Source organism: Patagioenas fasciata, chromosome 16 (assembly GCF_037038585.1).
Source record: "Patagioenas fasciata isolate bPatFas1 chromosome 16, bPatFas1.hap1, whole genome shotgun sequence".
NCBI classification, from domain to species: domain Eukaryota; kingdom Metazoa; phylum Chordata; class Aves; order Columbiformes; family Columbidae; genus Patagioenas; species Patagioenas fasciata.
Window position 1 is genome coordinate 10,198,723 of NC_092535.1, and position 21,053 is coordinate 10,219,775.

The window sequence follows — 21,053 nt, forward strand, 5'->3', positions numbered from 1 at the left end:
GTCGCTTAGAAATGACAGCAGAATTGGGGAGGAACAGAGCAGTGTAGTGAGAACCTAAACTACTTTGAGAATTCCTCCTAGGTAATTTTGATTTAGTGCTTTTTATGATAAAATTCACACAGAATCCCAGGCTGGTTGGGGTTGGAAGAGACCTCTGGAGATCATCCAGTCCAACCCACCTGCTAAAGCAGGTTCACCAGAGTAGATTGCACAGGAATTCATAGGGCTGCTGTCACTTACTAAGATTTCAAGCCTCTGTGTAGCATCTGTTTGCTTGATGACCTTCCTTCTGGGGTGGCATTTGCCAGAATGTGCTCCATAATATGAGCTTTTAGTGAAACTTTTGTTTTCAGCAGTATAACCAAAGCACCGCTGCGTGTTTTGACGGGACAATGGATATGGAATGTGCGAAGTCCTTGCTTGTTTGAACGGGAAGCTCAACTTGAAAATGATGGTTGTCGATACCATTTTTTTATTAGCCAAGTATTTCTTACAAAAGGACAGTACTTAAGAATCCTGTGTTCTTGAGGAACACTAATCCAATCAGCTTCAAAAGCATAGAGTAAAATTAGACTGAATGTAGGTGAAACCCCTTCTTCAAGGAGGGAAGGCGGAGTTGTTCAGTATTAGTAACTCAGTTGCCCAGGTTTCCCCCGCTACGTTCCAGCAGTGCTGCAGAGCCTCTTGTCTGTGTTATAGGTCCAATTTCATGCGAACAAACGGAGTGTTTTTCTAGCTCTTGGAGCTGTTTTCAGCTGTGGATGTGAGTGCTTTCGGGAGGTAAGTGTGTGTGCGGGTGCTGGTGCACAGCTCGTGTGAAACCAGGAGCCGGTGGCAGATGTTTGCGTCCTCACCTTCAAGGCACATCAGTGTTAACGGTGAAGTGGCAGTAGGTTGAAGTTGAAAGTTTGAGACCAAACTTCGCTCTTAGCTTGAGTGAAAACAACCAAGCAATGCCCTAATCTCATGAAGAATGTTCTTGGTTCAGAAACTTCAGCACCAAGCTTGTGTGAAAAAGAGCAGAATAAAACAACGAGTAGATAGTTAAACTCTTAAACTAATTTAAATTCAGTTGTTAATGATAGAATGTACGAACTGTGTAGTTGATCTAAATGGTTTGCTGTTAAACGGTTAAACCTGAGCCCTGCACAGTCTTACATATTCCTAGATTATAAATCCAAATTGGTTTTGATGGTCAAGTCTGTTTTAAGGTTTTCAAAGACAACTGTAGTTGTTGTCAGTTAAGTCAGTGCTAACCCATATGGATATAAAAGCATTTTGAGTAAACTGGATGCATCTCTTAAAAGCCTTTTAAATGTATCTGAATAATTACACACCATCACGACATGCTGCACAAGTGTCCTGGATTTTTTGGAGACCTTTGTTGTCATCTGGATGCTCATCCCTCCCTTTGGGTGACTGACACTGTATTTTTGTTAAGACAATAATCCAGACGGCATTTCTCCCTTGCAACACAAGCAATATGTCATGCTGTTTCTTGCATGAGCAGGTAGTATTTGGCTGCCCTAATTACTCCAGGAGCAGAGAGTGTGCGGACTGTTTTCCTTCTGCAGTTTGTCCGTGGTTGTGCCTGTAAAATAACTTCCAGCAGTGAAAAGAATAAGTTTTTCTGAAACCAGAAATGCTTTGGTTTAAACAAAATCAATCAATTTAACAGAAATCCTAATATGAGTCTGCAGATAACATTGTATCTGTATGAAGTATCAGCTACTCTCAGTGCAGTGACTTGACTGAATGTGACCATAGTATCATTTAATTCTGTGACTGGAAGGGGGGAGGAATCCCGGCGCCAGCTGCGGTCTGGGGCTGGAGGATGGAACCGTCCTCTGTTGTAGCCTTGAAAAGGGAGTAAGAACCTGTTGGTTTGAATGTTTTTGAGCAGCCCACACTCCAAGATTGTTCACATGTATAACGTCAAAACAGCCGCTGTTTTCATCTCTTTGTGACCTTCGAGTCCCTCTGCTGCTGTGTTAGGTAGGTGTCCAAGCCCTGTTGGCGCGAGATTGGCGATGAACGAGCTGCTCTGACAGTCTGTCCCGACGCCACCCGTCTCGGGTGCTCAGCTGTTCTGTTCCTGCAACGGTGCTTGTTGCCCAGAGAACCTGCGGGTTGTGACCCGAGTGTCCAGGTTCCACCTCACGCTGACAACTCCCAGCCTCTATGCTTGGAGTAGACATAATTCAGTTCATGCTTTTACAGCTGTTAAATTTAGGTTTTTCATCGGATAAGTTTTATGCTCAGATAACCTTTTGCTCAGACAACTTCTCTCTGCCTTAGTTTGATCGTAGTTATTAAAAAATTATTGAAACTACTCATTTGACTTGAAGAAAATTAAGATGCTGCCCCATGGGAGAATCTGAGACTTCCCACTCCTGGGTTATAGGGTTTTCAGGTTCTTGACTTGCAGAGGCATGTTTTCTGTTGGACTTGATGATCTTGAGGGTCTCTTCCACCCAGAATGATTCTGCGATGACTCTAAAGGGTGTGGAACTCATTTGTAGCAAATTCAAACTTAATGAAAACAGACTTTTCTAGGGTCCAGGTTGGAAAGTGTCGTGGTATATATACTACGGATATATATACTACGGATAGCAGATGTGGAAGAAGCACTTGAGGAAACGCGTGTTACTGCGGTGGAGCCACTGCAGGGAGGTGCTGTGGTCGTTCTGGCACCGAGACAAGGGGGATAGGTTTGATCTGTCATCATAATGAGCTTGTGGTTTTGGGAAGGGACACCGATAGGAGCAGGTGGATCAGGAGCCCAGAAAAGGGATGGGAGGTCAGTGTGGTGTTTTGTGACCTTTCAGTACTTCTGGTTGTAGTCTGGTTGGAGGAGAAAAAAACAGCCTTTAAAGTCCCTGCCAAACCCTTTCCTTTGTTCTACTTGACGTCAGGTTTTTGTGGTGGTGTTTTTTTTATAGGTTTTTCTGATTTGAAGCATCATTATTCTGCAACAGATTAGAATGGAGAATTGAAGATGTTCATATTACAGATGGTAATAATTAAGTAACAGAAAAAATATGATGGGGGTGTGAATCTTGTTTGTAAAACGAACCATCTGCTCAGAAGGAGAAAGAACTGAAATAAGATGTAAGAAAGGCTGAACTTGCAATGAATAAACTGAAATCAGTTTCTTAGGAGTGCTGCAGAAGCAACATTATGGGATTTTTTACCTGATTGTATTTCACAAGGAGCTAGATTCAAAACTGAAGTCCATAAAGAAGAAATCCTGAATGATATCATGTGAGAGCATGTTCTGTAATGAGTGAGAACTTGAAAGGCCACTTCTACTTTATGTCCTTATTCATTTTTTGGGCAAGAGTTGTCACTGTGCAGTAATAACTCCAGGGCAACTGAGAAGGGTTTGAAGAATTCATCTGGGATATCTCAGCCATTTTTGGTGATCATTCAACAGTGCAATACAAACAAGAAATATGGCAAACATTTCATTAACTGAGTGGCTATTGGTGCTACGTGGTCCCTGAAGTTGTTCAGTAATGTGGATTTGTTTGATAAAGCAGCAAGTATCAGTTGGATCCTTTGCTGGCATATTTCTTTTTAAAGTCTCATTTTGAACTCGTGCTGTTCTACAGTAGTTGCTAGTCCAAACAGATGGACCCTGATGAGTTTGTGCCTTGAAGTGTAATATCACAGCTTTGTTTGAGGGAATGGGTGAGATCCCGTGGGCTCTGCAGTGGGTACAGGGTGGGTTTGGTTTGCAGCCCATGGAGGGCGCAGAGGTTGTAAAGGGGTCAGCGGGATGGGGGCTGAGATGTCGCCTCAGGAATCGTGGGTGCGTGTAAATAGCAAGTGGTATATTGAGATACTTGGGGGTGAAGCTGCAGTGTAGTTGAAGAACCAAAGAGGAGTGTGGTGATGTCTTCAGTCTCAGCTTAAGGTTAAGTCTGTTTTTCAGTTGGGTTGCTCTTTACATTTCGGTAATAAATTTTGGAGAATCACGGGGGGGGGTGGAAAAGGGAGGTGAATGAAAGAGTGTGAAAGGATTGAAGGAAATCTTCCTTTTTGGGAGCAGTCAGTGAGCACTGCTAGGGTTACAGTTACTGTTCAGCTTCAGCTTAAGGAGTGAGTGACTCCAAAGCCCAACCTGCTTTAAGTTCATTTTTCAAGGCAATGTTTTTTGATATTCTGCTACTGAGTGCTATGGAAAACTTTGAAATGTGTTTTCTTTTGCATGAAGAAAAGTTACTTGGAAGAGCAACGTAGGTTTTGTTTGAGGTGTTAATTTGAACCCCATTGTAATTTAATATATTATGAACTAATATTTGAAATAGAATTGGTGTTGACCTATCAATTTGTTTATGTATTTCTCAGAAAAGTGGAGTAGATAGTAAAGGCTGGCACTGGCCTTTGAGCTTGTTGGTTGTGGTTAAGGGGACATCGGTGGTAAGTTGGAGGTGAAGAGCAGTGGGAAGCTGAACTGGTAGAAGGTGTTTCAGGTGTTTCCCTGGTATTGGGATGTGGCTCTTGGTCCTTGGGAGGGAAAAGCTGAGGTGAAGGAGATGAAATGACTGAAGTTCTTTTTTGCATTTTCTGCTGGGAGTTACAGTCCTATTTGTGATTCTTGTGCTTTATTTCAGCTTTTTTTTTTTTTTTTTAGGCTGTCCAGAACTTATTATCACATAGATAATGTATATAGTACCACATAGATATTTTTATTGACATATAGATGTGGGTCTTAGGGATATGGTTTAGTGGTGGGCATGATGGTATTAAGTTAATGGTTGAATGCAATGATCTTAAAGGTCCCTTCCAACCTGAACAGCCCTGTGGTTCTATAAACGGGAGCTTTGCCTTCTCGGTTGCTGTGGATGTCTGGGAGGTTGGGTTGCCCCGCACACATTCAGCACTTGCACCTGTGGTGCCTTCAAATATAAACCCCCAGTTCTCGTGATGATACTGGAGCTTCATGTGGAGGCATCTCGGTGAGTAGAACCAGATCCTGGCTCCTGTGCGTGTTCAGTAGTGCCCTGGAACACCATATAGAGAATATTGATTTGTTATCTACCTGTAGTAATGCTGGGCTTAACTGTCCCAACTGCAAACCACCAGGAATAATGAAATGATGGAAAAAACTGTAGCCATTTGTGTTCTCTCCAGGGCTGTGGGATGAGGCTGCGTGGCCTGTGGCAGAGCGGGTGTGCTGGCAAGAGGCTGTATTTACTAAGAACTTCTGTGTACTGTGGCCTTTCTCATGAGACTCTTGATAGTTTAAACTAAAGACGCTTTCGTAGTGCATCTAGTGATACAAACCTACCTTTATGGTTTCTTTTAGAGCCTTATTGGACTTCAGGATCACATGAGAATTTTTATGTTGTTAATATATTTAGAAAGTGATGCTGGTACTACCTTGGCACTAGTGTGGGCTTTGTAATAACAAAACCTGAAGTGTAACAGGCTGCTCCCTGAAAATTGAGCTGGTATTGTGAGAAAGCATCGGTTCTCGTGGCCTGCACCTTCAGGGGCCGCAGCAGGCCAGGGAGAAGCTGTTTTGAAGGAGGTAGGGTGCTAACTGTAAACTGTGGGATTAGTAAGCGATGGACAAGGAGGGGACTATGGATTGTTGGGAAGTGCAGGGTCTATTAACTGTGATGTTCTGCTGGGTGTATTTCTCGAGTTGTTGGGTAGAATAATGCCAAGACAGTGAAAATTGCAGTTGGTACGTATGGCTGGCAGGATTTTTGGCATTGCTGCTGTGTCTATAAGCAGGATGGAAGGCAGACGCTGTGCTCAGCCTGGTGCAAAACAAGCTCATGGGAAATCAGCTGTCCTTAAGCACGTGTATTAGAGCCGCACTTCTGAATTAGTGGGTAATATTTGGTGTACACTAAAATAGAGTGTGGGGTATCCTGTACAGAGTGATGTAGTCGATGAGAATTTATTACTGTAATTAGGAACAAACTGCAGGTTTTCCTGTGCTGAATCCTTGCTTATGCTCCGTCTTACGTGGTGCAGTGAAACCAAGGTGACCAGTGAGACTGGACTCTGCAATAACACGAACATTTTCCCTCCGGAAGACCTTGCTCCTGGCCCTCTACAGATCGTGCTGGTGGTGTTGCATGGTATGAAGCCGGTAGATTTTTCTTGTCCGCCCAGTGAGTCTGTGGGTTCTGTGAGCTGTGTCACTCCCGTCCCCATGTGCTCCCCAGCCCCAGCGTGGCCTGGAAGCGTCTGAACAAGAAATGTCGCTCTCTAAGTCTCACCTTGTGCCGTGTAACGCTTGATCTTTAGTAGACTAAACAGTGGGTCTCTTACTGCAGAGGGATAAGTACAGAGTTTGTTTATGCGTCAAACACCCATATGTGGCGTTTTGGGGCAATGTGAGACGCTCCAAAGCTCTGAATTGGGACAGGGAAAATCTTTCGGCGCTCTTGTTCTGGAGCTTTATTCAAGCAGAGATGGGCAGTGCTTTCTTGTCTTAGATTTGATTTGCTTTTAGCTTTGGTTAAGCTGAATCGCTAGAATAATAATTATAAAATTAGCATTAGACTTGTCTATGGAGTTGGTTTTGTTTGCATGGGAGAATGTTCTGTGTGAAAGGAAGTTGGTTTTTCTGTAGAATGGTGTGAAAAGGGTTGGAAGTTCTGCAAAGCTTATATAAAACTTGAGAAAGTAACAGGTAACTCCTTATTCTTCTGAATGTATAACATGGATCTCCTGTGTGATTTTCCTAGAATGTCCTGTATTTTTGGTGTTGGTTTGGTTATTTGGGACCATGATGTGCTTTAATTCAGTGTAGAACAGCTTTGTTGGAAATATGGGATTTATCTTTCAGTGTTCCACATCTGCTGGAGTTCATGAGCCTCTTTACAGGGGAGAGGTGGTATGCATTGTAAAAATAATTTTAACTTTTTAGGCTGGACCTCAGTTTGGTTGTCTGAGCACTTCTTAAAGTGTACTTAGCCCAGAGCCCAGTTTTACTTGAATAACTGGGAATGATGTCTGGTTGAGCAGGGTATGTGCTCAGGATCGCACAGGTGTCTGTGGACACTGTTCTGCTCTAGAGTTCATGGGGATAACATCGGTGATGTCTTATTTTTCCTCAAAATGTGCTGTTGTATCATGTGCAATTCCAACTGAAGGCAAGAAAACACAGGTGCCTGTTGGATGTGAAGCTGAGTGTTGAACATTCTCCCCTTGGAAGGGAGGGGATGCAGAGGAACGTGCAGGATTCAGCTCAGATGACACAACATGGGCGATGCCTCTGGCCAGCGAGCTCCCCGGGTTGTGAGAGCCTTGGATCAGGTGCGTGTGGCTCTTGGCAATAGGAATTGTTGACCGTGAGGGTATAACCTAACCTAACATTAGCTGTGATTTTATGGGCTATTTCTAACAACACTTGCCCAGTACTTGCTTGCATTGCCTTATCTTCTGAAACCCCTGTGCTGGGATGCACCCAGTGCCTCTGGTTTATGTATTTTTTTAAAATGGAGTTTGAATTTCTTACTGTTTTTGGAGTTCCTTTTTATTTGGCAAACTGAGTTTCTGCTGCCGGAATAGTGTTGTGACTTCCAGACCAAGCTGTACCTTATAGTGCCAGTGGTGAGTAAGTTGGAGAGGTTGTTAAATTGTCATTACTACAAGCTGTTAAGGATAGATCTATAAGGAATCCTTTCTAAATTGAATATGTTTAAATACCTTTATGGAAAGCAATTCACTTTAGCTGCTGCTTTTGCTTCAGGAATATCCATTGTCTTCTGTAATCCAGAAGTTTCAAATAATAGACATCAATATTAGTTATCAGCATGGTTGTGAGGAGGGAAAATAAGAAATCAATGAATCTTAGCATTTCTGGAACTGTTGGAAAATACTATGACAGAATATTATTTACATTCTAAAGATTAATTGTTGCAAGTCTAGAAGCTGAAGTGATTCGTGTGTGTGAATGGGTATAAGCACGCTGTACAAAAACTCGATGAAACAACATGATGTTTGTTTTTGAAATACTGACTTGAATGCACAAGCTGAATAAGATGGGTGTTCTCGGAATGAAACAGCAGGAGGGCATTGCAGGGTTGTGCGAGTCCTCAGAACACAGAAGGTTAAGAGGAAAGAGAAGGTATCACAGGGTTCTCGGAGAAGCAGGATGGGAGGTGTGTTGGGCACGAGGCCATTTGGTGCTGTTTTTGAGGCATTTGGGTTGGTCAGTTCTCCCAGAGGAGGCGCACGGAGCCTTTGCAGAGAGATGGAAATCAACTGATGCACTTCACTTAGACAATTCAGATTTTTATAGGAAAAGAGGTGCCAATTGCTATAGTGAAATACAGTTTACTGTGGGGTTGTTTAGTCTGGAGGAGGCTTAGAGGTGAGCTCAGCACTCTCTAGAACGACCTGAAGGGCAGTTCTAGCCAGGGGGGGATTGGTCTCTTCTCCCAGGCAGTCAGCAATAGGACAAGGGGGCATGGGCTTCAACTCTGCCAGGGGAAATTGAGGCTGGCTATTAGAAAGCAATTCTGTGCAGAGAGAGTGGTCAGCATTGGAATGGCTGCCCAGGGAGGTGCTGGACTCACTGGCCCTGGAGGTTTTTAAACTGAGATTGGCCATGGCGCTTAGTGCCATGATCTGGTCAATGGACTGGAGTTGGACCAAGGGTTGGACTTGATGATCTCTGAGGTCTTTTCCAACCCAGTCCATTCTGTGATTCTGATTCTGTGAAGAATGAAAGTAAATTCCAGAATTCCTGCTTGGGCGGGAAAAGAGAATATTTGAACCAGTGCTTATCATCATTAAATCTTTAAAAATAGCTGATAACTGAAGTTGGGGTTAGTTCTCCTAATTGCTGAGGATCTCTGCTATTTATTTGGTTTTCCCCATTCACTGTTTTATTTGTGTGTGTTTGACAATTAAAATATATTAAGCTTTTGATCTTTTTAAGCTTTTCAGACGCAGGCAGGTTTCAAGAGGTTTACGCTTCTCCCTCTAACCGGGGCCAGCGGAGTGAGGGTGTTTACCTGGAGCTGAGCACGTCTGCAGCTGGGACTGGAATGGACGTTGTGTCTTCACAGACCAGCCTGCTCCCGGCCCTGGCTGCTGAGAGACTCACACTAGTCTGCAATCAGCATTTTCTGCTGCAATTATTCAAGGGCCGGATTGAAGTTGGAGAACACCGTGCAGTGTATTTGGAAAGCTGTGAAGTGTAAAGAAACTTTGTGTGGGCTTGTCAAGGCTGTCCGTAGGCAGCAATACATAAACAAGTGCTGGCTGGGGTTCACACTGATGTTTCCAACTGAAACATGATTTTTTAATCTGAATCTGTTAAGGAGCTATCCCTCTGCTTTCCATACGGGTTCTGCGTCTAATTGTTAAACCCGCTTTCTGGTTACCTCTGAGTTGGTGAGGAGCGTGGCCTGGCTGTCCCCTGCATCACCTTGTGCCATGAGGACACAGTGGGAAAGATCCCCTGTGGTTTGTGACTTCCCAGAGCTTCAGCAGCACATCTGGGCTGTGTTTCAAGGGAAATCCTGGGCCACAACTAAACCCACAACATTAGGATGAGACAGCTTGCTGGGTGTTAGTGTATTGAAAGAGAAATGCTTAAAACAGAGGAGTATTTTTCTAATTTCACTGCTGCTGATCTGGAGAAGGGATTCAGATAGCAGATGGGAGGTGGTCAGGTTTGAGGACTTGTGTCACTTCAGCTCCTGGCTTCATTGTGTGTTTTAACAGTTTCCATCTCAAAATTTTAGCTTTTCCTTAGCGGTGTCTTTGTAGCATGGAATAAATACGTACAGACTTGTTCTGCATGCAGCTTGAAACCCGTAGGAACATTTCCTCCTGCTTGGGGATGCTTTGAGCTTAACTTTACTCCTGATCCTTTGTGCTCTCGTGGGGAGGAAAGGTGGCTCCTGGTTCTGTCTCCTGTTGGTACAGAAACATCTGTTGCAGTAGAGGCACGCAGAGATGTTGCGGGAGCCAGCGCTGGCTGTGCTGATGTCCCCCGGTGTCCCACAGCCAGGTGTGTTGTCTGTAGAACCGCAGACACGAGGCTGCTCTGCTGGAACGGTATGTGTGGGTAGAGAGAAAACCTGATACCTGGGACTTGCGGTTTGCGGACGAACATATTTATTGAAGGCAATGATTTCTTTGTGGATCTTACTTGGGTTTGAAGGCGACTGCGGTGGAAGATGAATGGCTCTAACTAGTAGTTTGAACAGTTGAGCAGCCTACTTCAAACTGGCCTCTTTGAAGATGCCGGTGTTAAAGCAGATCATGATGACGGTGACCTTAGTAGAAAGCTGAACGATGATCCTCTTTGCCTAAAGCTTTGCTAATTCTTGCTGAGCGCTGCTTTTGTCCTGCCCCATTACCAGAGCATCCAAGTGCTGTGCGATAGTGTATTAAGTGACGTTGTTGACATCTGTCCAGGGCAGACTGGGAGGTCTAAGGGATTAAATGTTGTTTAATAAAAGCTCATCTTTCCATTGAGATAAATATTTACACCCTGTGACTATGAGAAAGCTGTGTGAATACTTGGATACTAGAAAGAGCAAACAATTATTTCTTTGTTTCCAAACTCTGAAGGAGCTTTTCTGTGAAATATTCACATTTGAAATACGTGTTAGAGCTCTCAAGCTCTCTTTAATGCTTTGATGCTTGAAGGCTTATCTCCAAAATTCACTTCTGAGAATTCTAGCTGTTCCTTGAACAGCAGTGCCCGCAGTTTGATATCTAATAAAATGTAGCTGTCACCTTGTTACAGGATGGTTAGTTTATTCCGGAGGCGGCAGCACCCCAGGTACCTGGGCTGTGCAGCTCCCGGGGCCGAGTGGTAAGGACCGGGGCCGTTCGGCGGATTTTGGCCTGTCCCGGGTGTCGTGTCCCCGGGCGCTGACGCGCTGCGAGAGCATCTGCACAGGCGCGGCCTGAGCTGCGCGGATGGGTGAATCAACAGCTGCCCGGCGGAGTCACAACGTGCGCGACAGCTGTTAACAACTGGTTTTCCCGGGGGAGCAGCGCGCACGGCGGGGGAGGGACGGGCCTGGGGCTCCGGCGCCGCGGGGAGCGGGAGCTGCCGTGAGCAGCGGGCAGAGCCCGAGGAAGAGGCAGGAAGGGAAACGGCGGCGGGACGGGGCCGGGCCGGGCCGGGCCGCGCTCGGTGCCGCTGGCCGGGGGCGCGCGGGGCCGGGCGGGGCGCGCTCCCGCCGCTGTCTCGCGCTGGCGGCGCTGCCCGCGCGCCCCGAGCAGCCCCGCCCGGCAGCGGCCGCGCGCGCCGCCGGGAGCACGCGAAGACGGTCGCGGTCGGTCTGTCCGTCGGTCTGTCGGTCTGTCTGACGCTGTGCTCTGCCCACAGATGTCCGGGTGCGTGTCCCGCGTGGAACTCTCCGTGTCCTGCCGGAGCCTCCTGGACAGGGACCTGGGCTCCCGCTCCGACCCGCTCTGTGTGCTGCTGCAGGACGCGGGGGGCGGGCAGTGGGCTGAGGTGAGGGCAGGGGCATGAGGGGAGGGCAAGGGAATGAGGTGAGGAGAGGGCTGAGGGGAGGGCAGGGGCATGAGGGGAGGGCTGAGGGGAGGGCAGGGGCATGAGGTGAGGTGAGGGTAGGGGGCTGAGAAGAGGGCAGGGGAATGAGGTGAGAGCACCTCAGCCCCCGCTGTGCTGTGGGTGCAAACACACCGGCTTTCCCCGTTTCCATGGCGCTGGTTTTCCTAGTGGGTGCAGGATGTGTTTAATTCAGATTTGCATTCACTGAGCAGTCCCCGATGCCCACACTCCAGCTCTGGAGTTTTACACTGATTGTTTTCATTAATCGCTGATGTGTTTGCTTAGAGTTGCATCAGGATGTTGGTTTGTCTGTTACAATGTGGCCTGTCCTTTTTACCCCACAGCACGCAGTCTAGAACACAGCATTGCACCAGCCTTTTTTCCCCTGATTTTCAGAATTTCCCCATACTGCAATGTCTTGTTATGCAGTGCAATTCCCTCTCTTGGCGAGCTGTCGGTCAGTCCGGCAGTGCCCCGGTTCCTCCCTGAGCTCCAGGCACGGTCTGGGATGTGCAGTCCAGCCTGTGCCCATGTTCAGCCAGCGCAGGGCCCGGGGACGCAGAGGAAAAGCTGCATGGGAGAAAACCTGGTTCTTGCTCACCATCAACAGCTTTGCTTCTGTGTTTGTGCAGCTAGATCGCACGGAGAGGATCAAGAACTGCCAGGACCCTGAATTCTGCAAGAAACTGGTTGTGGATTACTACTTTGAGAAAGTGCAGAAGCTGAAATTTGGCGTTTATGATATCGATAACAAGTCCCTTGACTTAAGTGATGATGACTACCTCGGGGGGATCGAGTGCACGCTGGGACAGGTACGCGAAGGCACAGGTTAAGTGATCTACAAAGCAGCAGCAAGCGTTGGGTTTGTTATGAAAAATGGGGTGGAAGACTGCTGTATTAAAGGCTTCAGCATGTTCAAATCTGAAAACATCTGGTTGAACAGGTCGGTTTGTGTTACTGTTGAACTTATCTAGAAAATGATGGTGTCAATCACAAAGCGAAGGTTAGAGATATACGTGGTTTGCAATTAATTGCTTAACTTCGGAGGCACTTGTGGCAGAGCAGGCAGGCTGGGGTGAGGAGGGCATGGTGCTTGGGGAGCTCTGGTGGAGTTTCCTTTGCACAAAGCGATCACAGGCAGTAAATCTGGGGAAGTCAGGCTGTTTGAGATTTGGTTGCGTTTCCCAGGGAGGGGTTTGTACAACTGGGTAGGAGAAGAAAAAGCAGGATTTGTGCTATTAAAGAAAGGCTTGATAAATAGTCTTTTCTGATTTTTAGTAGCTTTTTGGTTACTTGTGTAGAAAGTGCCTCTTTTGTCTCAGGGGTGGTAAAAACAGGAGGCTGAAGTTTGGAGGCATTAGTGGGTACTGTTTGGCGGATAGTGAGAGAAGGTAATCTCAGAATTTTCAGACCATTCAGGTGCACAAACTCTGGCTGTCACTGTTGGAAATGCATTTAAATCCTTTTAGATCTTATAGGAGAGTTTGAAAAGTACCTATTTGCTTTTGGTCTAGCTCGATGTTTCTCTTGCCTGTCTTTTAACCTCAGGTTGTGTCCAGCTCGGTGTTCACCCGACCACTGGAACTGAAGCAGGGAAAGCCGGCAGGAAGGGGCACCATTACGGTAAATAAACGTTCTGTGTAGAAAAAAAACGTTTCTTATTCTTCTATATGTTGTCTGACACAAAGTAACATTTCTGTGTTTCTGTCAGTGTATCTTCAAATGCTACATGTGTACAGGAAAGATAGATATTGTAACTACAGTTTATTTCACAGACAAAATGCGAACAAAACTCTGTGAGGTTTCTTGTTTAATTTTATTTATTTTTATTCTTAAAATTTCCGTGGCACAGATTTCAGCAGAGGAGATTAAAGATACCAGAGTTGTGTGCTTGGAAATTGAAGCCCAAAACTTGGACAAAAAGGTACTGATTTTTTTAAAAAACCATATTGCGTGCTTCTACGATATTTACAGTCAGTGGCTTTTGGGCAGGAATCTCTCTGTTTTTGCAGACAGTCAACTAAGCTAGGCAATCCATGGATGAAAAAAGGCTTACTGTGTTTTGTTACTTAAGTGATGTAAACTGGAGATGTAATTTCATGTTGAAAACCACAACGTCAAACCAGAAACTCCACCGCCAAGCTTAAGTTTTGCGGGATTATTTGGAATGTGCCTTTGGCATATTCTGGATTTTAATACAGTTCAATTACATAATTGTGTCCAATGAATATTGTAGCTGTGACCTGAGTTTTTTGTAATGTTATGAAGGAAGAAAAGGTGGAAATTTTGGTATGCTTCCTCAATGTTCTTTAAAGCCAAAGACCAGTCCAGGGATTTAGTGACCTCACTCCTCAGTCAGTAAAATTATGTGACTTATACTAAGAAAAATGGTCTGAGGAGACCATCTTGGAATCAGAGCTGATGAATTCTGATGACTTAGAAAGTGCAGCAGTTTAAAGGAGAAAATAGAAGACCGATTTACAGTTTGTTTGAAATATCATGTAGTGATTAGCCAGCTCTTCTCTCATCTGAGTAAAATATAGGAGGCTGATTACCTCAGTTGTTTTTTTTTTTTTAGGATTTCTTAGGTAAATCGGATCCATTTTTGGAGTTTTACAAGCAGAGCAATGCTGGAACGTGGCAGCTGGTGTACAGATCGGAGGTAAGATTTAGTATCTCTACACTGATATTTTTCTTGAATTGATCAGACATTTTACTCCTCCTGAAACTGGGAGCCCCACTGCTGCAGCTCTGCGATGGAAGTTGTCTTGTGTGCTAAAAATGGGGCTCTGCTCACTGACTTGGCAGAAAACTGTTGATCTGCCGCATGGTGGCTCAGTGAAGGGTCCAGCCGTGCACCACGTGAGCAGAGTGGCTGGACTCTCCTCCCTTTCAGTGGTGATGAGCTGTTAGGTTGGCTTGACTCTGAAATTTAACTTTACCCTGAACTTCAAGCTTTTATTTCTCAGAGAGCTTTTGCTTGGCTGTCCCTACGTGTCAGGGTGGGCTGTCTGAGGCTGTTCTTAACCCTCAGGTTATGGATCTTAGTGACTCGCATGTCACATCCCTCATGTGACGTTATGCTGTAATTTTTTTTTTTAAGGTGATTAAGAACAACTTAAATCCGTGCTGGAGGAAGTTCAGTGTTCCCTTGCAGACATTCTGCAGTGGAGATTTTAATAAACCTATCAAGGTACAGCTTTCGGAAATTCTCTTTGTTGTTATAAGTAATCTAATCTTTGATGTTAACTATCATGTTGTCTGGTCATATTTAAATGTTTAGATTGCCTTTCTAGAGCAGTAACATGATAGATAAGTGATTATGCGTCTTATTACATATGATGTCTGTATTAAAACATTATGAGTTGTCAGATTGCGAAGTTGGGAAATGCAGAAGTGACACTTTCTAATGAATAGTCATAAGAACAATTATAACTGATTTTCTCACTACTCTGGCCAAGGTTTCAGGTGTTGTTTTTTGTTGTGGTGGGATTGTTTTTGTTTTTTAATTGTGGCTCTCTAACACTGTTTCTAAGTTAACTCATATATGTTGGACAAGCTTGAGTGCCTTAGGATGCTGACATGGAGAGGACCGCAATGCATTGTGCAGATTCCTCCGTTCATGAGCCCAGCAGGCTTGTCCCAACTCATTTTCTGTCTTTCCAACTAGAAATGTAGTTTTGAGTCAGAACTGCAATTCCTTGTCATTTTGTATGTGATGACTAATTCTCTCTAATCTTGGCTTATGGAGATGGTAGCAGAACAATTGCATCTTGTTAATATATTTCTACAAAAGAAAATCTGATAGCAAATTAATTTTTTAATTTCTGTTTGAAGCAATGTGTTGATAATGTGAAGGCATTTAAATCTATACATAGTTCTATGTCTGTGTAGTCTCTCTCTGCTTATCCAACTCCTCAACACTTTCCGTTTGCAGAATTTTCCTGCCTTGTCCTGTCTGTGAAGAAATCTCATGCTGGAAGTTTGATCTGAAAGGTTTAGCAAAACGCATGCGTGCCATTATTTTATTTGTGCAGCATGGCAGGGCCAAAGAATTACTGAGGTTATTAACCTGGAAATAGATGTTCACGTGTGCTGGGCTTGTTGGTGTGTGGCCACGTTCTAAGTGGTGTTCATGAACTTTTACTGTTGGGGAATCAACAGTCCCGGGTCAGCAGGAATCCTCCTGGTCTAAAAGTGAGCAGCAAATGTGGAAAGGATGTGGGAAAAAGAGACTTTGTTGTCAAAACTGACCTGGGATGGCATGGCTTACACATGCTGTTACATGAGGCTGCGCTTGCTGTAGTCCAAAAAGATTTGTGTATGTTTTATAAATTGTATTTTGTTTGTTTTTCTTTATTTTTTTATTTGGTGGGGTTTTTTTTTTTTGTTTGTTTGTTTTCCAGAAACTTGCTGTGCTTTCGAATTCACTTTGGAATGACCCGCTTCTTAAAAAGGGTAGATTTTTGCTGTTAGTTCGTTTCAGCCCAAGTTCTTGATGCATGTGCAAATAATCTAACAAGTTTCAGAATGCAGCTGTGAAAAAGGATTACACTGTTCTTGTACGTACACGTTAGGGACATCAGTGAGCCAGGGGAATTCAGGCTGACAGGCAGCACTAGAGGATGAAATATTGCGTTGGTGTTTCATTTTTCATCTGGTATTTGCTGCTCTGAACCTCTCGTTTGAGGCTTCCGAAAATGTACGTAGGAACAATTATGTGTGAAAAAACAGTAGCGAGGGGAGAACTCCCTGTGTAGTTCAGCACAGTGGAAATGGCCGTTCTGATGTGTCCCATGAACATCAGCTTTCCAGCTGTGCAGGAGGGTTCTGTACTGAATATGTGTGTGAGCATAAATCTCTTGGTCAAATTAATGATGCTACCTAATGTTTCGGTGATTCTCTGTTCAGCGTGATGTTCTCCTTGTTCCGTGTTAAGAACAACTCAGATTTGTGAAACTGCCTAATCTTGACAGTTTTGTTGCAAATAGGGACCAATGTGAGTAGAATCTGTCCCCCATAGTTATTTAAATGGAAATAGCGAATGTGGACTTTGTGGGTGTTGGTATTGACACTAAAGCTGCCGATCCACGCGTTTGATGGTGTATACAGAAAAGCCCATCCATTCTCTGTGCATTTTGAAAGTTCCTCCTGTAGGTGAAAGGGGCCTTTTATCCTCTGACTGTATTCCAAGGCTTGCCCTGAATATTGAATAGTTCATTTGCGAAGACATAATTAATCAGTAAATAAGCACGTGCATTGTCCTGCAGCATTGCCGGCAGGATGCTGTTTGCAGCAGCAGCGCTCTCTGGGCTGCACACAGTGAATCTTGGCCAGTTTTAGAAAACCCTTGCAACAAGAGCTTTGTTTTAAGCCGTGTTGTGTTGTGAACTAATGGCAAAACTGATCCTAAATACAGTTTTATTGGTGTGGCGGGGTGGGAGTGAGCAGGAGGGCAGGGGAGGTGTGTGGGGGCGGCCGCTGCCCAGTTCTCTGTGTGTGTTGGTGCGAAGGAGAAGCTGCCCTGTGCTGCTGTGCAAGAGCGTCCTGTGTTGGCCTCCCCCGTGTAATCCAGGTGCTTCTAGGTGGTGTTTAAACATCAGAGTTTTTGGGAAGAGGCTTTGTGGAGCTCAGGGCGGGCGGGGGAGTTGCTTCTTGGGAGTGTGCGGAAGAGAGGAGCGACAAGGGGTGGGTTGGGAAGGATGGGGGGCAGAAGGGGCACAGTCTTTGGAGTGATCGTGTTTTCCCATTCAGAGGCTGAAGGATCACATGGTTCCTCCTGTTGGGGTGACTGGATTAGGCCATAATCCACCCAGCTTTTTGTCCAGGTTTCCTGTTTGTCCCAGTGGCAGATCTCTACTGGACCACAGTAGACCTAGAAGAACCTTGTCTCAAATTCAGATATTGAGCCACCAAATTTGGCATCCTTATTGAGGTGTTACCCATGGATTTTTCTTGTCCTTTCATCCTGAGGAAAAGCTGTCACTGTGGTTTGTACTGGGGTGACATCGGTTTCTTGGGTACTGAAGGCAGATCTCAGAGAGCTTTTGAATCTGTCCAGCGTGTGAACTTCAGCGGGGGGAAGCAGCTGTTCACAGACTGTTTCTTGATTGACTGAGTCTGGAATTACTTGCATTCTGCAGTCATTTGTGTTGTGCATGTTATAAATGCTCCTCATAGTTGATTTTATGGCAAACTATCGTCAATACGCGTCTTTCCTCTAAGCCATAGTTATTAGCATATTTTGATTTTTAAATGCATTGCTTTTCTGCATTATCTAGTTCTGAAGCTTTCATGCTGATTTAAACATGACTGGTTCTTAAGTATTTATAATTTGCTTGTTATAAGATGCAGAAAAAGACAGACAGTGGAAATTACCGTTTCTTTGTAGATCGATGCTATTACTGGGCAGAAGAAAATAGTACATTCAGAAAGTGCTTAGAGAACAAAATTTTAATTGCTTCTTCCCATTACCCCAGTTGCATATCTTGTTCTAAATGATCTTGCGTTTATACATGAGGGCTGTGAAACGTTGGGGGTATTTGTGTTTGTTTAATATCTATTGTATTTAATGTGTGGAAACGTTTTAATTAAAGCTTAAACTGTGTGTACTTAAATGAGTGAACAATTGAACATCTCCTTTTTTCTGAGATTCACTCCGGGTGTCCCGCTTCCTGTCAGGTTTCAATTAGTGCCACGGATGACACCTCCAGTTCTGATGTGATGGGAGCTCACTCGCGTAGCTGCAGAGCTCTCGGAAGCAGGAGATCGTGTGGCGAGCAGCTGCCGTTGTCCATAACGTGGGACACTTGCCCATTGCTTGTGCTCTCTCCCCTTGCAGGTACAGTGTGCAGATCACGACAGCGATGGGTCGCATGACTTGATAGGCGCTTTTGAAACCAACTTGACTCAGCTGCAGAATGCGGGCAACAGCTCTCCGGTGAGCTTTCTGCACCCCCTGAACTTGGTCCAGCATTCAGTCTTTCACAAACCTTTTTTAATATTGACATTGGAGATATACTTCTAGTTGTTGGCTCCAAAAGTGGATTTTTCTGTCTGTACCTTTGTATTACTTAGTCAGCATCTGGGGAGAATAAAACTTGGTGTGGGAATCATAGAATCACAGAACAGTTTGTGTTAAAGGGACCTTCCCAGCCCATCCAGTGCCACCCCTGCCATGAGCAGGGGCATCTTCACCAGCTCAGGTTGCTCAGAGCCCCATCCAGCCTGGCCTGGGATGTCTCCAGGGATGGTTCATCCACCACCTCTCTGGGTACCTGGGCCTGGCTCTCACCACCCTCAGGAGCAACAATTTCTTCCTTATATCTACTCTAAATCTCTCTTCCTTTAGTTTAAAACCATCACCCCTTGTCCTATCACAACAGACCCTGTAAAAATCTGTCCCCGTCTTTCTTATCAGCCGCCTTTAAGTCTGGAAACTCTGCAATAAGGTCTCCCTGGAGCTTCTCTTCTCCACCTGAACACCCCAGCTCTCTCAGCCTCGGGTCATTCCTGTGGCTGCTCTGGCCCCTCTGCAACAGATCCATGTGTGTCCTGTGCTGAGGACCCAGAGCTGGACCAGCACTGCAGGGGGTCTCCCCAGAGCAGAATTACACTGCTCTGTTTTCCTTGGGTGCTGTTACCATTCCTATTCCTGAAGACATCTGTTGTCTGCTGCCCACCAGCTGCTTTTCCCAGCAGTTCAGCTTGCTGGTACCTCTGCTGAGTCAAGTGGAAATAAAAGGGCTTGTTCACACTTTAACAGACGAGTTCAGAGGTTGGCTTGTCTCAGGTAACGTTTGTGCTTGAGCTTGTCACCCTCACGAGCACTCGGGTTGCCTTCCGAGCTAACAGAGAACAGCAGTGCTTCCAAGGGGGACTCTTCTTACCTTGTCTTGGGCATCCAGTTTAGATTAAGTTGGATCATTTGCTGGTGGTGCCCGTTTCTCTCTGTTGTCTGCAGAGAAAACCTGAACTCTTGTTCTGGTGGAGATGTCTCGTGTGAATTCAGACAGATGAATCCACAGACAGGATGTAGCCTACGACTGCTTCCAGTTGCCAGTCAGCTTGATGTAGTTGTTGTGATCCTTGCCTTTTTCCCTGGCCCGTGTGAAATCAGAACCAGTGCAAGTGAAACTAAACATTAAACAGTGCAATTGGGAACCTGCAACCTTTTTTTTGGCTTCCCCCGCCCTGAGAATTTGCCTCCTTGTCTTCTCTTGCATTCCCTTCCCTTAACCAAAAAGAACCCAGTTATGTTAAGAGAAATACTCGTATTTTTGATCGGCTCTTTTTCCCTCTGATACAATGGCACTGTTTCATGATTGCACGCAGAATACCAATTATATTGTTAAGGAGAGAGACTTTTCTGAGGTCTTCAATGCTAGTAGCAAGAACATCCCGTTTAACTCGTCAGATAGCAGTCCAAGTAGTTGCAAACCTTTTTAAAATTAAGTTCCAGAATTCTGCCAGATATTTGGATCTCTCTGAAGTTGTATGGTGTCTGACACTGTCTATTTGAATAATTTTCCCAGCTGTAAATGCAGATATTCTGGAACTTGCTTCTTGCATGCTTGCTTTCTGTAGGTGGAATTTGAATGCATTCATCCTGAGAAAAAGCAGAAGAAAAAGAGCTACAAAAACTCTGGCATTATCAGGATAAAATCCTGCAAGGTAGGAAGATTCTTGTTGGTTTCTGGCTTTTTAAATTTTCTGGTTGTAATGAAAACTCTTCTAAAACTCTTCTTGTGGGGATGAGGTGTAATAGTGTCTGTTCCTCTAGATTGAGACAGAATATTCATTTCTGGACTACGTCATGGGAGGCTGCCAGATTAACTTTACGGTGAGTTTTTTCCCCGCGGCATGTTTTGGTAGATGTCAGGACAAGAGCAATGAAGTTGTGATTAGTACTTTAATTTGCAGTGTGAATGACAGCGAATGCAATGTCACTTTGCAGTGATGAAGATTGCAAAAAACCAAATGATACTGTATTTTTACTACTTGTGATCAAATAGTGATTTTAACAGAACTAGGGTTTCTTAAACTTTGGAGAAGCGAATCAATGGGAAGGATTGCTTCTTAAACATGCGTGTACCCTGGCGGGAGAAGGTGCACAGGCTTGTTCCTGTATCGGGCTGCATGTGTGCCTGGAGGAGGGACCTGTGTGGACCTGATCTGGATTCTGTTTCTGATTAGTTCTCGTTTCCTTATGGTGATGCACCAGTGACTTGCTGTTGCCCTCTCAACTGATTAGGTGGGTGTAGACTTCACTGGCTCCAACGGAGATCCCAGGTCACCAGATTCTCTTCACTACATCAGCCCTGATGGGATAAATGAGTACCTGATAGCCATCTGGAGTGTGGGAAGTGTAGTCCAGGATTATGACACGTACGTAATGATCTTAACAGATCTAACCACCGCATCAAACGAGTCACAGCAGGTAGTGTCAGTGATCACAGCTGACAACTTGTTCTGGAGCTGGAGTGTTTGAGTGACTGAGGTGCTGCCTTTCCTCGGCACATCCCCTCAGCATTCC

At 44.9% G+C, this 21,053-nt stretch overlaps 1 protein-coding gene across 4 annotated transcripts in view; it reads left to right on the forward strand.

The window, feature by feature from the left end:
- The window catches only part of CPNE1 (copine 1), a 43,892-nt gene that overhangs the window by 15,459 nt on the left and 7,380 nt on the right, over window positions 1-21,053 (forward strand). For 3 of the 4 annotated variants that reach the window (XM_065849884.2, XM_065849885.2, XM_071815643.1), the window contains 10 exons: window positions 11,330-11,458; window positions 12,151-12,330; window positions 13,067-13,141; window positions 13,371-13,442; window positions 14,097-14,180; window positions 14,622-14,711; window positions 18,360-18,458; window positions 20,105-20,191; window positions 20,301-20,360; window positions 20,772-20,905. In XM_065849884.2, the coding sequence (XP_065705956.1) occupies window positions 11,330-11,458; window positions 12,151-12,330; window positions 13,067-13,141; window positions 13,371-13,442; window positions 14,097-14,180; window positions 14,622-14,711; window positions 18,360-18,458; window positions 20,105-20,191; window positions 20,301-20,360; window positions 20,772-20,905 (1,010 nt within the window). The remainder of the gene's footprint in view (window positions 1-11,329; window positions 11,459-12,150; window positions 12,331-13,066; window positions 13,142-13,370; window positions 13,443-14,096; window positions 14,181-14,621; window positions 14,712-18,359; window positions 18,459-20,104; window positions 20,192-20,300; window positions 20,361-20,771; window positions 20,906-21,053) is intronic. The other variant, XM_071815642.1, reaches the window with a different exon arrangement.